The sequence below is a fragment of the Echeneis naucrates genome, chromosome 9, assembly GCF_900963305.1.
Source record: "Echeneis naucrates chromosome 9, fEcheNa1.1, whole genome shotgun sequence".
Taxonomy (NCBI): domain Eukaryota; kingdom Metazoa; phylum Chordata; class Actinopteri; order Carangiformes; family Echeneidae; genus Echeneis; species Echeneis naucrates.
In genome coordinates, this window is record NC_042519.1 from 22,611,260 (window position 1) to 22,624,455 (window position 13,196).

The 13,196-nt window shown below is 46.1% G+C and overlaps 1 protein-coding gene across 2 annotated transcripts in view; it reads left to right on the top strand.

The window, feature by feature from the left end:
* fras1 (Fraser extracellular matrix complex subunit 1) overlaps window positions 1–13,196 on the top strand; it is a 162,762-nt gene that overhangs the window by 110,109 nt on the left and 39,457 nt on the right. For both annotated transcript variants that reach the window (XM_029510392.1, XM_029510393.1), the window contains exons 27-30: window positions 514–598; window positions 4,956–5,279; window positions 10,861–11,023; window positions 11,135–11,313. In XM_029510392.1, coding sequence (XP_029366252.1) covers window positions 514–598; window positions 4,956–5,279; window positions 10,861–11,023; window positions 11,135–11,313 — 751 coding nt within the window. The remainder of the gene's footprint in view (window positions 1–513; window positions 599–4,955; window positions 5,280–10,860; window positions 11,024–11,134; window positions 11,314–13,196) is intronic.

The following is a 13,196-nucleotide window of genomic DNA, read 5'->3' on the forward strand; positions in this document are numbered from 1 at the left end:
TACAATCATCCATTTAATAATAAATTGATCACTAAAGTGTAGTTCTAACTTCAAGGACGCTCTCGGGGAACCTTCATGTTTTTCACAGTTTAGCTTGTTGCCGTGTTTTTCCTCTCAGCAGCTGCTGAACCCATTTAACCTGTTTGGTCACGTGGCGTTCAGCTGCAGTCGGATGTGTGCTCCAGCCCAGGGGGGTTGTGGGTAATAAGCCTTGTCTTTGATGATGCTGAAGCGGCGTGGTGAGAGGAGATATCGCTGATAGTGTGTGTGTTTGTGTGTTACTGCCCCCCCCCCCCCCCAGACAGCACTGAGGTGATTAGGGCTAATGACTACACACTATGTCGGCCTCCCAGGACTCATTTTCCCAGAAAGCTGTGGGGCTACCTAATGGCTGCTCTTCAGCTCATGCTCATTCAAAGTGGAGGAGAGAAAGAACTGACTTAAACCTCTTTACTCAACAGTTTGTTTGCTTTTTTGATTTAAAAATGTGTTTGTCTCTCTCTGTCGCTGCAGGACCGGAGAGTTCACCCTGCGTGTCGCCGACCCCCAACTGTTCTCTTCACCGGAAACCGTCCAGGTTCACGCTTTGTCACTGCAGGTACGGTATCAAAACACTTACTCACCCACTGTGTGAACATTCCACATAAAGTCAAATTCTGTGAATTTATTCCCAAAATAAACAGGCTCTCCCTTCTTAGTCTGGTCCTGAGAGGATCCTCAGCCCGTCTGCAGATGCTCTTCGTGTGCGGGTCCTAAAAACGGGCAGCCGTGATGGCAAGCAGCTTCTTTTTTTTTTTTTTTTTTTTTTTTTTTTCATTACCAGCTCCCTTTAAACCTCAAGACCTTTTGGTTCATGAAAATCCCTCCCAAAGGAGCAGAGGGAAGAAAATAGGAGCTCCCTTAAAAATGGCAATCAGGCTTCAAAATGCAGCCTCTGAACTGTGACCGGGCCCCCAAGGGGAAAAACACCGGGCTGCTGCTTTTTGTGCTCTTGTTGAGGACAGATGTGTGAAAAGCTTCTCTCCCGTCTGTGTGAAGACACGGGCCTCTGAAAGTTCCCCAGTTGGTCGGGGGAACTGTCATGTAGGGCATCTTTTTCAGTATTCCTGCGGTTTGCACTGTTTCATAAATCAGACAACTCGGTTCTGAATCTGAGACATGGCCTCTTTCACTGTCCTATAAAACCTTATCCCACTTTAAATCACACATAGTCCTTGTTGTTGCTTTAGTGAGTTTAGCTGGAAGAGGTTGTGGGGGGAAATATTTGGAAAGCTGTTTCTGCTGTTTGCTGAGCGACGCCAGGGCTGCAAATGACCGACATTCGCCCCAACAGAAGGTCATGACCGTGACAGCGAGCCGACCTCTGCTTTTGGCACAAATATGTGAAATAAAGAGGAGCAGGGGGATTAAAGCCTCTCTCTCTGGCTGAGAAGTGTTGATGTGTTGTTGTGACAGCTGTGTTAATCTGCTGCTGTGTTTGTGTGTGTGAGTGCCGGAGATAAACAGACACGACATAGCTGAAGAGGCAAAGTGACAGATGGTTGATGCTGAAAACATGCATTACAAATTGAAATAATGATGTAATTACCTGAGTGAAAAATGTCCTGTTTGTCCTTTATTAGAGGAAGTGAAATCATCCAAATGTCTCTCCGGCTGTAGACTTCCAGGCTTCAGTTAATGAATCAACTTGACTCTAATGGCCTCCTGAAACGCTGAAATAAGTGCGACTGAAACAACCTTGTCAGTCTTTTGTCAGACATCGCAAATTGTTATATTTCTCAAGGTCACTGTGGTGATTTAACAAACTTTATGGGCGTACGTGACTTCGGTCAGGTCATTAAATTGCTGCGGAACTCAGAGATGTTTAAGTGGAACTCAATATTTAGATGCATTTAAGGTGGACTGCACAATTAGAACATCAGCTTGTGTACAGTGGAGCAGCTTATGAGGGAGGAAAGGTCATTTATGGACATCACACAACTTCCCTTTTCTTTTTCTGCATCACTCAGCCCACTTTTGTTTGAAATTGGTGGCACGTGCAGAAATCTGTTAAAGTGCCTGTTTGTATGTTTTTGGTCTTGCTACATCGCTAACCTTAGCATTAAGAGCTGTTTACTCATTAATCTAATTTATAGAGCGCTTTTAGCAACAACTGCAATGAAGAACATAAAGTTTAATCACATCAATAAAAGCAGAGAAGAAGAAAAAATAATTACACGCAAAAATGTTGTGAGTTCAGCGACAAAGCTTGTTTTCTTCGCCAACAGTCATCTCCGGAGGTGGAAATTTTCTCTTCTGAACCAGCTAGCTTCTGTGAAAGCCTCCGATCAGAGGACGTGTTGGGACCGAAGCCGTCGATGGTTGTGACATAGATGTGACGTTGTGACGTCAGGGGAAAACAAACAAGAATGGGTGGTTTGCAGCAGACGGAGCAGGATGTTGTTATATCGACGTCTCGTCTCCTCCTTACAGTCAACATTTATTCAGCCATCACAATTTGAACCAAGTAGTTTGGACCTCGTTTATGAAGGCGGTGGATCAGAAACGGCCCACATGAGTCAGCTGTTGAGGCGCCGCTAACCTGCTGCTGTTGTTGGATTTTACGAGACGCTGTGTTTGTTTCTCTTCTATTTCACTTTCGAGACAAATTCTGAAAACGAAATATTTTCAGAATTTGTCTGTTCACCCCCCCAAAAACAGAAAACAAACAGAAAACAGCGTAGCTAGAGGAAACACGGCGCCCCGGAGTCGGCATGATGGGCATCAAAGAGCACCACGAACGCTGATGTAACTTCCAGCGCTCTCACTGTTTCCACTTTTGTTCCACAGAAAGATTTCCCCCAATTTCGCCTTTCTTTTCTGTTCTTTTTTGAAATTACACATTTTTTTCTGTATTTGTTTTGCACCAAGTCTTATAGCTCTTCCTCAAATTTGCTTTGAAAGGAACCAGTCAGCAGATTCAAACCACATTTTTAGCTTTTCACAGAAACAACAGGTGTGCTGTGGAAGAAAGGGCCTTTTGTGGTTATGCAGCACCTCCTTCTGTAACAAAAAGCTAGAAACAAATAAATAATAAATAAATAAATAAATTGGACCCCCCCCCCCCCCATCAGATCCGCAGCCAGCAGGCACTTTATATTGCATTAGTCTCAGGAATGAAAGATCCGAGCAGCAGATAGCCTTCCTGTCTGCTCTGTTTGAGGCAGAGAACTGTACAGTCTAAAATGTGCCATACTTCACTGTACTTTAATTTTTCGACCACGAGTTCACGCCAAGAGGAGCGCCGCAGTCCGTCCGTGGCAGCTCGACGCTAAAACGTGAAAGGACAGCCGGAGATAAAAGGTGTCGTTGCAGAATGGACAGAGGAGGCCGACCTGGGAAATGTCTGTCGTGTCTGTGAAGACACGAACGCACGAGCACAGCAGGAAAATCTAAACTAAATAAAGAACAAACAGGAAATGGCGCAGAAAAAAAAAAAACTTCTTTTTTTGTCTTCTTGAAGTGCTGCAAAGCCCCGAAGGGCCTCCTGGGTGACGACAGCTTCCCCCCGCATACGAACCTCACCTCTGCCTCACCTGTGAGCGGAGGAGGAGAGGTGCCTGTGTGTGCGTTTGTTTTCGTTCTGCCTCGGGGGCAGATTTCTCCGGATTTCTCCGGGTCCCCCCCTCAGTGAGCTTGCATGTCTTAGCACAATTTAAAAAGCAAAACACACACGCCCACTTCCAAAAACCTCTTTGTTTTCCCTCCAACGAACCGGAGCAGCGACGACACGAGATTAAGGTGGGAGCCCGAGGGCCCGGCCGCCTGTCTCTCTGAGATAATTCCCCTGACGTCTATATTTTTTCAGAAGCTGCCCCCCCCCACCACCACCAACACAACGCAAAAGGGCAATGGGGGCTGCAGATAAACAACATGCTCCCACAGAGTTTGAATGCTTTGTTTTGAGCAATTTCATCCCGAGATCACTGCGGTTACGAAGACAAACAGTGTAGGAGTTGTTGTTTTTTCTGGTGCCAGCTTGTTTAATGTCCCCCCCCCCCCCCCCCCCCCCCCCCCCCCAATACACAACTTTAGCTGTAACAGCAAAGAGCCAGCAGCCAACAAGAACCACAAAATTGGACCTGAGCCTTCGATGAGGGCGAGCAGATTGCTGCTCCTTCCCTGACAGCCATTTTGATTTAAGGCCACCATCGACCGGCACGATGCAGCTCCACCTTCTCCTCCGCTGCTGCCAAGTTGGGCAGCTAATAAACGTTTTGTTGGCGAGCCGCATTAAATTGATCTGCATCGGTGCCAGTTTTTCTGGGGGGTGTCCAGCTTTCAGGTACAAAAACAGACACAGCGACTAGTTCTTTTTTTTTCCACAATTAAATGTGGAAATGACTCAGGTGGGTTTTCTATTTTCAAATGCAGCTTGTTTCACTGGCTGACTGTCAGTAATGTTCATCGCTCAGCGAACTTTGATGCAGCTCATTCTCACTTTATCAGGTACAGAGAATACCTCAGTGAATTCTGGGTAAAGTCGTGGCCTTGCTCACATTAGGATGCCACCCACTCTTGGACTCCGTGCTCCGAAAAAGACTTCGTTAGCGGGATGAAACTTTGTTCCAGCCGCGGCGAGGCTGCAGGTACGTCTGAGTGCAGCTTAATGAGGCGTCCTGTTCAACCTCCCCGCCTTCCTTTCATCTCCTTCATCTCCTCGGCGGCAGGACTTTGCGTCCCTCTGTGTCCCGACCCTCCAGGATGAAATTCATCATCTGACAACCTGGTTGTCTTTGGGGAGAAATTGCTCTCTCTTTACGCTGTGCTCCCTTAAAAGTTTTTACAAAATTCAACACTTAAACTTTGCTTCTTTCTTTTTTTTTTCACCGTATGAAGGATTTTTTTTTTTTTTTATATCTGTCTGGTTAAAATCAAATCTCTCTCTCTCTCTCTCTCTCCCCCCTCCCTTCCAGCCCCCCAGGGTCGTGACTCTCACCCCTTTAACCGTGGAGGGCCGCGGCGCCACGTCGACCGTCACCAAGTCGGTGCTGCAGGTTGACGACCCTGACAACCCGGCCGACGTGCTGGTCATGGTCCTCGAACCGCCCCGCCACGGCTGGCTGAGCCGTCTCCATGGCGACCAGCTGCTCAGCCGATTCAAGCTGGAGGAACTGTCCCGGGAGCAGATCAAGTACGTCCACGACGGCTCGGAGGCGACGGAGGACGGGGCGGTGCTGCAGCTCAACGACGGCCACAGCTACACCAACGTTCTCCTGCAAGTGCACATCAATCAGAAGGTGGGGTTGGCAGCGGTGCATGATGGGACATTAATCCTCCAAGGCTGATGATTGATGTTTACATCACGATTTCATGCTCTTCCAGATTGACAGCTGTAAAAGTCTGCACTCACTCACTGATCCCACACCTGAGTAACACTGAGGAAATTCATTTATTTCCTGTAATTCAGCTGTTAACTAGTTTCCAGGTTGGATAAAATCCTTAACAGTTTTTTATATCCTTTCAAATAAAAGTAAAAAATCCTTCACAGCCAATACGTGAAAAAATGACAACAAAAAAAAAATAAATCTAGATGCGTCAAAATTGTTTTTTGAAAAAAAAAAAAAAAAAGACTTCAAATAAATGAGGTTGAAGGGAAGAGAAGAGAAATATAAGGATATAAATTTTTAAGAGAGAGAGTCACTCCGCGGTTCTCAGTGGGTCAAAACTGCTGCATCGATCTTTCAGTAATACTGGATGAGCTTCTGTCTGGCTGTTGCACCTCAACTCTGCAGTGACTCTGCAGTTTCCAGACTGGAACTCAGACAGATCATCTTCAGCAGGGAACAAGTAATCCACAGAGAGTACAAAGGATCTGCACAGCCATAACATTTTGGTTACCTGTGAGCAGCGTGGGGCGGATCAGAGGAACATTAAGTCCTGAAGTTGATGACAAATGATCTGGAGCGGCGTGAACGAGGACTGAACCGTGACGCAGAGCCGTCGTTGCGCCGCAGCGGACCAGTGTGGCCTGACCCAAAGTCCCCAGATCACAATAAAACCCAGCAGCTGTTGGATCGGCAGGTCCAACCAGACCTGATCCACCGAGTTAAAGGAACTCTACTTAATCAGCAGCAGAGCCAGCAGCATTTTATTTGCCTTCGCATCAAGCACCAAATAATCTGAAGTCTGGAATTAAATTTACTTTCAAACATTTCCAAGTTCCCTTAAGAGGCGTTTGATTTACTAAAAAAAAAAAGCTCAAGGACTGATTGATAAGATGGAAGGTAGCTTCATTACATATTTTTGAAGTGGAATTCCAAAATATTTTCCATGACATCATTTGTTCACACACGACGTGTCCACGAAATGTTTTCGGCAGAGCCTCGGACTGATCCCTGCACACGGAGGCGCCCTGAACGCCGTCACACACGGAGCGGGTCAGCGCGGCCGCCATCTCTCGTCTGTCATCGCTTCTGGTCAGGCCTCTTAGAGCGAGGACGCAATTATCAGACAACGAGGGCATTCCTCTGTGACAGGAGGGGGGCGGGGGGGGGGGAGAAGCCTTGGCATGGAGGGAAATTTGGCATCTGCCAAGTACGCACAAACGCACAATAACCCACACAGACAAGGAGGTACTTTTATTCAGGATTGAAGATGTCTAGACAGACACAAGATTGTGCGCGGACCGACTTTAGACCTTGAGGTTAAGGACACAAGATCAAAGTTGTGTTTGTGGTTGTGAAGGATTGTGGGAATGTGTTGTGTTGATGAGAGGTCATGACAAGTTTTAGAAAGGTGAGTGTGTTTGTGTGTCTGTTTTGTGCTCTACTCACAGCTCAGATCTGACAGCTTGAGTCCAACATTATTCCAGACACATATTACAGTCCATCTATTGAAGCTGCGTCAGTTTGTTCTTTTACTTTTGCTTTCAGATCACAAGTTGAGTTTCCCAAAATTTGAAATCTAAAATAAGACCCATTTCCTTTTTTGTCTACAATATCTTAGTTTTGAAGTTTGACTCAGTGTATATTATGACCATGTATGTCGCCATAAAGTAAGCAAGTAAATTTATAATTAAGTAAAACGGATTAAATCTCGTCCAACAGGTGACATGTATTTAAACTGAAATTAAAGTTTTGTGGCAGCGACGTCCTGGTTTCTGTCATTTTACATCACAGTAAAGTTTTGGAGGGCAGCTGGTGGACTTCAACTCTGCTGTTTGCTCCCGCCGTTCTGGAAAACAATGTATGCACGCACACACACACACGCATCAGTATCCATTTATTGTAAACGTCCTGATGCTGCATTCTGTGATCAGTCAGACAGAGCGGGATGGACAGCCTTGAGCGAGTGCCCTTCATTTGCATCAGAGTCCCAGCAGAGTCTTTGCTGCTGCCCGTCTTCGTTCATGCAAGGCAGCGAAGGCAGGCGGAGACGGGTATCGACACCTGCCCAGATGTTATCTCTTCCCACCGTGACCGAAGAGGAACGACGGCCTCGATTCGTTAGAGTGAAGAGGACGCTGAGTTTTCAGGAATCACGTCACCTTTATGAATTTGAGCAGGATGTCCTGCATGTTCAGAACCTCTGTAGCTTTGACGCTTAAACGCAGTAAAAGTCTAAAAGGCCGCGTCCAGGAGCTGGGAGGAACAGCTTGGAACAATCAGAGGAAGGAAGAAGGTGATTAATTGGCTCTGCCCTGATTTAACAAACCGGAGTCAGAGGTTATTCAAGCCCCCCCATCCAGCAGCTGTCTGGGCCCGACTCTGCCGGGGACAACGGACTTGCTGAAAGTTGGATGACTAAACTGTAAAGCAGCAGGCTAAACAGTTCCTTAATGACCTTCTGATGGATGGACTCTCCCTCGCTGCAGCCCCGAGTCCTGAACTGGAGCTCTGCTGAGTAGAATGCAGGACGCTTCGTGGCTTTCAGTTACTTTAATGCTTTGAGTCTCCCAAAGACCCCTCAGAACTGAATTAAAATGTTTAATTCAGTTTTTCTTTTCCTGATCAGCCGTGCGGCTTTTGTCAAACGGGAAAAAAAAGAGACAGGCCGGGAGGTTCGGGTTCAGCTCTTCCCCTGCTGAGCACTTTGTTTTAATTGCCACTGAACTGCAGCCGTTTACTTCTGTTTTTTTTTTTTTTTGTGTCGTGTTGTTTGTTCCTTTTTTTTTAAAGTCTGTGATTACGTTTTTAATTGCTCTGCTTTGCTGCTGTTCAAGTCTGCGTCGACATCCAATCAGAATAATCTCCACCTGCCGTTTGTTGAGTCCGTCGGCCTTTCTCCGTCGGAGTTATGGAGGATTGAGAGGTCGATCCGTCTCGGCCAAGTCTGTCCTGTTTACGGTCATGCTGATGACTCAAAGGCCCATAAAGGTCTGTAATTATGCCTTTTTCATGCCTGTGCTCCCAAAATTACTGCAGCTTCTCACTTATCCCAGCAGTCGATCACGTCCTGCCTCCGTTTAATTCTGCTCAGTGGGTAAACAGAAAAGGTTAAAAGGACGAGACAGAAAAGTCTCAGAGATAGATAGTTTTAAATTACTATAACTGGATGTAAATGCAGCCTCATCGTCATCTACCCGTCCTGTTTACAGCGCGCTTATCTCAGTCTTTAATTCACTTTCTACCTTTCCCTCCACAATCTGTTTTTCCATCTTCCCCATTCTTTGTATCGAGTCGATCTGAAATTACATCAGACGGCTTCACTCTCTGGAGGTCAAAAAGAAGAAGATGATTCTGCGTCTGCATTTCATTTTCTCTGCAGCTGTCTGAGGGAGATCAGCCTTCCTGTCTGCCTCGTGTGAAGACAGCTCTCCTTAGGTTTGTGTCTTATCCAAGAAAAAAAAAAAAAAAACCAAGGGAAATTACCAAACGAAGAAAAAAAAAAAAGAAGTTTGGGGAAATCAGGAGTACTTACAAAGTTGTGAATCTAAATTAACAAAAAAAAAAAAAGTAGGCCTACACGTTGTCCTCTATGATTTTGACAAATGCACCATCCTTGAGCGACCTTGGTTCTCTGAGTTAAAAGCCTGCCATGCTGACTTATGTGTTTCCTCCTTGCTTGGCGCTCTGCCGCTCTTCCCGTCCGCGACTCTCCGCTCTCTGCTGCTGCGATTCGGATCAGCCGAGCAGCCGGCCGAAGAGCCGCCGACGGCCTGCAGCTCGTTATCTGGAATCACAGGCGCCGTGCGGGCTCTTACAATCTATTACCACCTTCCACCTCGCTGTTTATCCCCCTGTGCTCGTTCTCCCCTTCGCTGAATGGTCAACTGTGTCGGTGTGTGTGTGTCTGTGTGTGTGTTCAGCTAAAAAGTTTGTGAGTCTGAGCTCGTGTGAAAGTTTTAAGAGCTGCAATGACAGAAAGATTTGTAGTCTGTGATCGTTTCCTGCGTCTGTTGGTTTGTTCCATCCAATCACAATCGAAATGAGTCAGGTTGTATTGAAGTCTATGGGAAAACCTGATGAGTTTACAGCCCTAAAGCCTCTTCAATGCAACATTGATGGTCTTTTTTTTTTTTTTATGATGAGATTACAGACCAGAAGCTTCAAAACTGATTGGTGACGTCACGGCGGGATTCAGATCAATAAGTTTTTACAGTTTGGTGCAAACGTGGCAGCTCTTTTATAATTTCTTCTTCTAAATCTGATTCCAGTTCTTTCAAACAACACGGCTGGTTTTTCCTCTGTGCTGTCGCCTGTGACGGACAGGCAGCTGGACGTGGCTAATGAGTGAAAAAGAACAATAAGCAGTAGCTGCAGCACGTGCTGGCTGTTACAATGACTACACTGCTCTGATCTTTTACTTTTGGGAGCTTCGGGGCGAACTCGAAGCTGAGTCCTGTTGTCACTTCACCGCTGCTGGTTCTCCGGGGACTCCCAAACTTTAGATTATGGCAGATACAGAATAAAACAAGCCGAGTGAAGCTGGCAGCAAACTGCACCCGATTAGCAAACAACACTGTGCTCCTGTTTCTCTTCACACATCAGCGCTTACGTTCTCAGTTTGTGACCTACATTCCTCAGATGATCACATATGAGAGTAAATTGGATTCAGTTCACACTGGGCAGGACAGCAGCATCGTGGTTAGCGCTGTTGTCTGTCCAGTTCTCGGCCTGGAGCCTTCCTGTGTGGAGTCTCCATGTTTCCTCCGTCCAAAGGCATCACGTTCGGGTTCATTGGTGACTCTACGTTGTCCGTATGTTGTTGGTTTCTGGACTGGAGGCGTGTCCAGTGTGACCCCGCCCCCTCGCCCCGTGACAAGTGATGGAGGATGAATGAATGAATGTTAATTTGTTAATACCTGACATCTGATATGTTTTATTTTTCAGCTTCGACTTAACTGTTTTATGTAATGAATCATTTCAGTGCAAGAAGTTTCCGTTCTTTTGAATATGTGGCTTTATAGCTGAAGGTTTCGTCAAGAGTCATGTTTCTAAATATTTAGCGGCCACCTAAATACCATGCAGACCAAATGATGATTTTAGTGAACTGCTGTCTATGATATGTGTTGATTTTGGCCCGTATAATTATTGTTGGTGATTTTAACACCCATGTTGACAATCCTCAGGACAAAGGGACTAAAGACCTGAGTAACGCTCTTAGACTCAGACCTAAACGTTGATAATCTGATGTATCAGCAGGACCTGGCAAAACTAGTCCATGCTCGATTATTGTAACAGCGTCTTTACAGCGTCTACCTAAAAAATTAATTAGGATCCAAATGAAATACTTTTACATTTTTGATGCAACCACCCGTTTGAGAACACGTACATCAGAAATATGGTTCTACTGCCAGTGGACAGACCCTGAGGCGCTGCAGATATTTTACATTATGTGAGAAAAAGGTGGTTGACTGTTTTTATATTTTGTTTTCAGGCCGCCGATGCTCCTCTAATGCTGTCTGCGCTGAAGACCTGGGTGAAGGAAGGCGGGATGGTGCAACTGGACAAAAAATACCTGAAGGCGGACTACAGGGGGGTCAGCACCGAAGATATCGTCTACACCATCCTGGCCTCGGACAGCCGACAGCCTAAATACGGTATGAATACTTTATCACAGACGTTTGGATGACGATTTGGAAGATTCACAAACCCCAAAATTAAAGACTCCAAAAATCTGTGATACATAAAAAACTCCTCCGCCTGTCCAGGTGAGGTGGTGCTGGTGTCCATGCCGGCAGACGGTCCACCGGAGGGCTGGCGTCCGTCGCTGACCGACGACCGGGGCTTCACGTCCACCACGTCGTTTACTCAGCAGGACGTCGACGACGGCACGGTCTGGTACCGTCACTTCGGAAGAGACACCAACAGCGACTCCTTCCAGTTCCGGGTGAGGACCTGAGTCAGTTTTCTGCACTTCCTGCGACCAAGTTCAAAGTTCAAAACTAGACACTGAGAACATAAAGCCAAGCAAAATGCCTCGAAGTAGTGACATTTTCCCATAGATTCCATTACAATCTGGTATTAAAAACGAATGTATCGGATGACTGCTGTACGAATAACTTGGATTTATTTTTAAAACCAATGAGAGAAAAGGGAGTTCGTCCTCGTCTCGTCATCTCCGTCCTTTGAAGTACGTACTTAGTCTCCCCCCGTCTCCCCCGTCTCCCCCGTCTCCCCCCTCCTCTTCCTCTCATGACCCTTTGTCTCCTGTTACTTTGCTCGGCCGTGAATTTAGAAGGATACACACAAATAAAGCCTCCGTTTATGTGAACCTGTAAAACATGTTGTTCCCACTTAGTTTTTTATTGGAAAAGTTACAGTCTGCTCATCGACTCCGCTGACTGTTAATCAGCAGCTTTTCTGCGTTTCAATGACGTTTTGATGAGACTGTCTGTCCCCCGTGTCTTCCCCTTCTCCTCCTGTGGGTCCAAACCAAACCACGTGACGCAGACCCTCCGAGTGAACTCTTAGTGAGTCGTCTCGATTAGCAATTAATGACGCTGAACGGCTTCCAAATTGGCCCAAAATCTTGAGACGGGCCCAGTAAAACTGATGGAGCTGCTTCGGCTCTATTAGAAAAACAAAAGGCAGGCAGCCAAAAGGTCGCAGCTACATCTAATGATCTCCTTCTCTTTCTCTCAGTTCCAGCCAGCCCTGTCTGCCCCCCCACCCCCTACATTTTAGCCCCATCCATCAGGGCAAATGTGCTCCAATTACACAAATTTCACGATTTCAAATTCAATTCTCAAATGTCCTCATCATTTGGAATGGGAGCAGAAAAAGCAGAGGCGGCGAAAAGCGACACCAAATGAACTGCCGGAAGCTTTTAAGTTTTTTTTTTTTAGGCGCTGATTTGAATCGTGACTTTAATTCGTTCCTTCAGTAAGACCAAGTTTAGGAGAAAATCTCAAATACCTAAGTGAATATTTTAAGTGACAGCTTGTTTGTCTGGAAAACGTTTTGGTAAAGCGAACGGGTTTTGGTTGAAAGGGCAGGTGTGTCTTGATATTAAAAGTCGTGTCTAGCTCCGGTTCAGTGCCAAATAAATTGGATTTCGAATCACATCTTTCACTATGAGGTCGTCTGTGCTGAACGGGATCAAGTGAGTGATCAATAATTTACTCGCGTCGCTCCACCTCCCATAAATCCGGCTGACTCAGAACCGTCTCACGCAGTCACACATTACCTGTGATTGGTGAGGCTGATTCTGGGGGGGGGGGGGGGGGGCACACCGGTGTGGGATTATTTCTGAATGACAGAGCTGACTGCGAGTGCCTCAATTTTCTTTCCTCCAAGTGCCGCAGATGTGACAGGAGCGATGACAAACACCCAGCCGGCTGCTGTTTGAGCATATCAGGAGACAAAAACCATTTAAGGCTAAATCTTGCAGAGAGTTTTAGTGAGATAAATAGCAGAGCACCAGCAGCACAATTTGATACATAAAACTGAATTGAAAAATAGTTGTGTAATCCGTTGTGGGCGGAGCGGAGAGGAGTTTAATTCCCGACAAGAAGGCGAAAGGGGATTAGACTAATCCTGCTGCTTCTCCATCATTTATCAGCAATTCAGTTAGCTTAATCTGAAAGTCTAATGTGTCTCTTTGTCAATGAGCACAAAGGAAAGAGGTCAGAGGTCGAAAGCAGCGGCGGCTTGTTTCTGTGGAGAGATTTATTACGCGCTGTGACTGTTCCGCAACATCTCTGATGGAGGAAGTCGTGTTGGGGAAACGTTGAGTAAAAATAATAGGTAGATTTGTGATTTTTTTTTTTT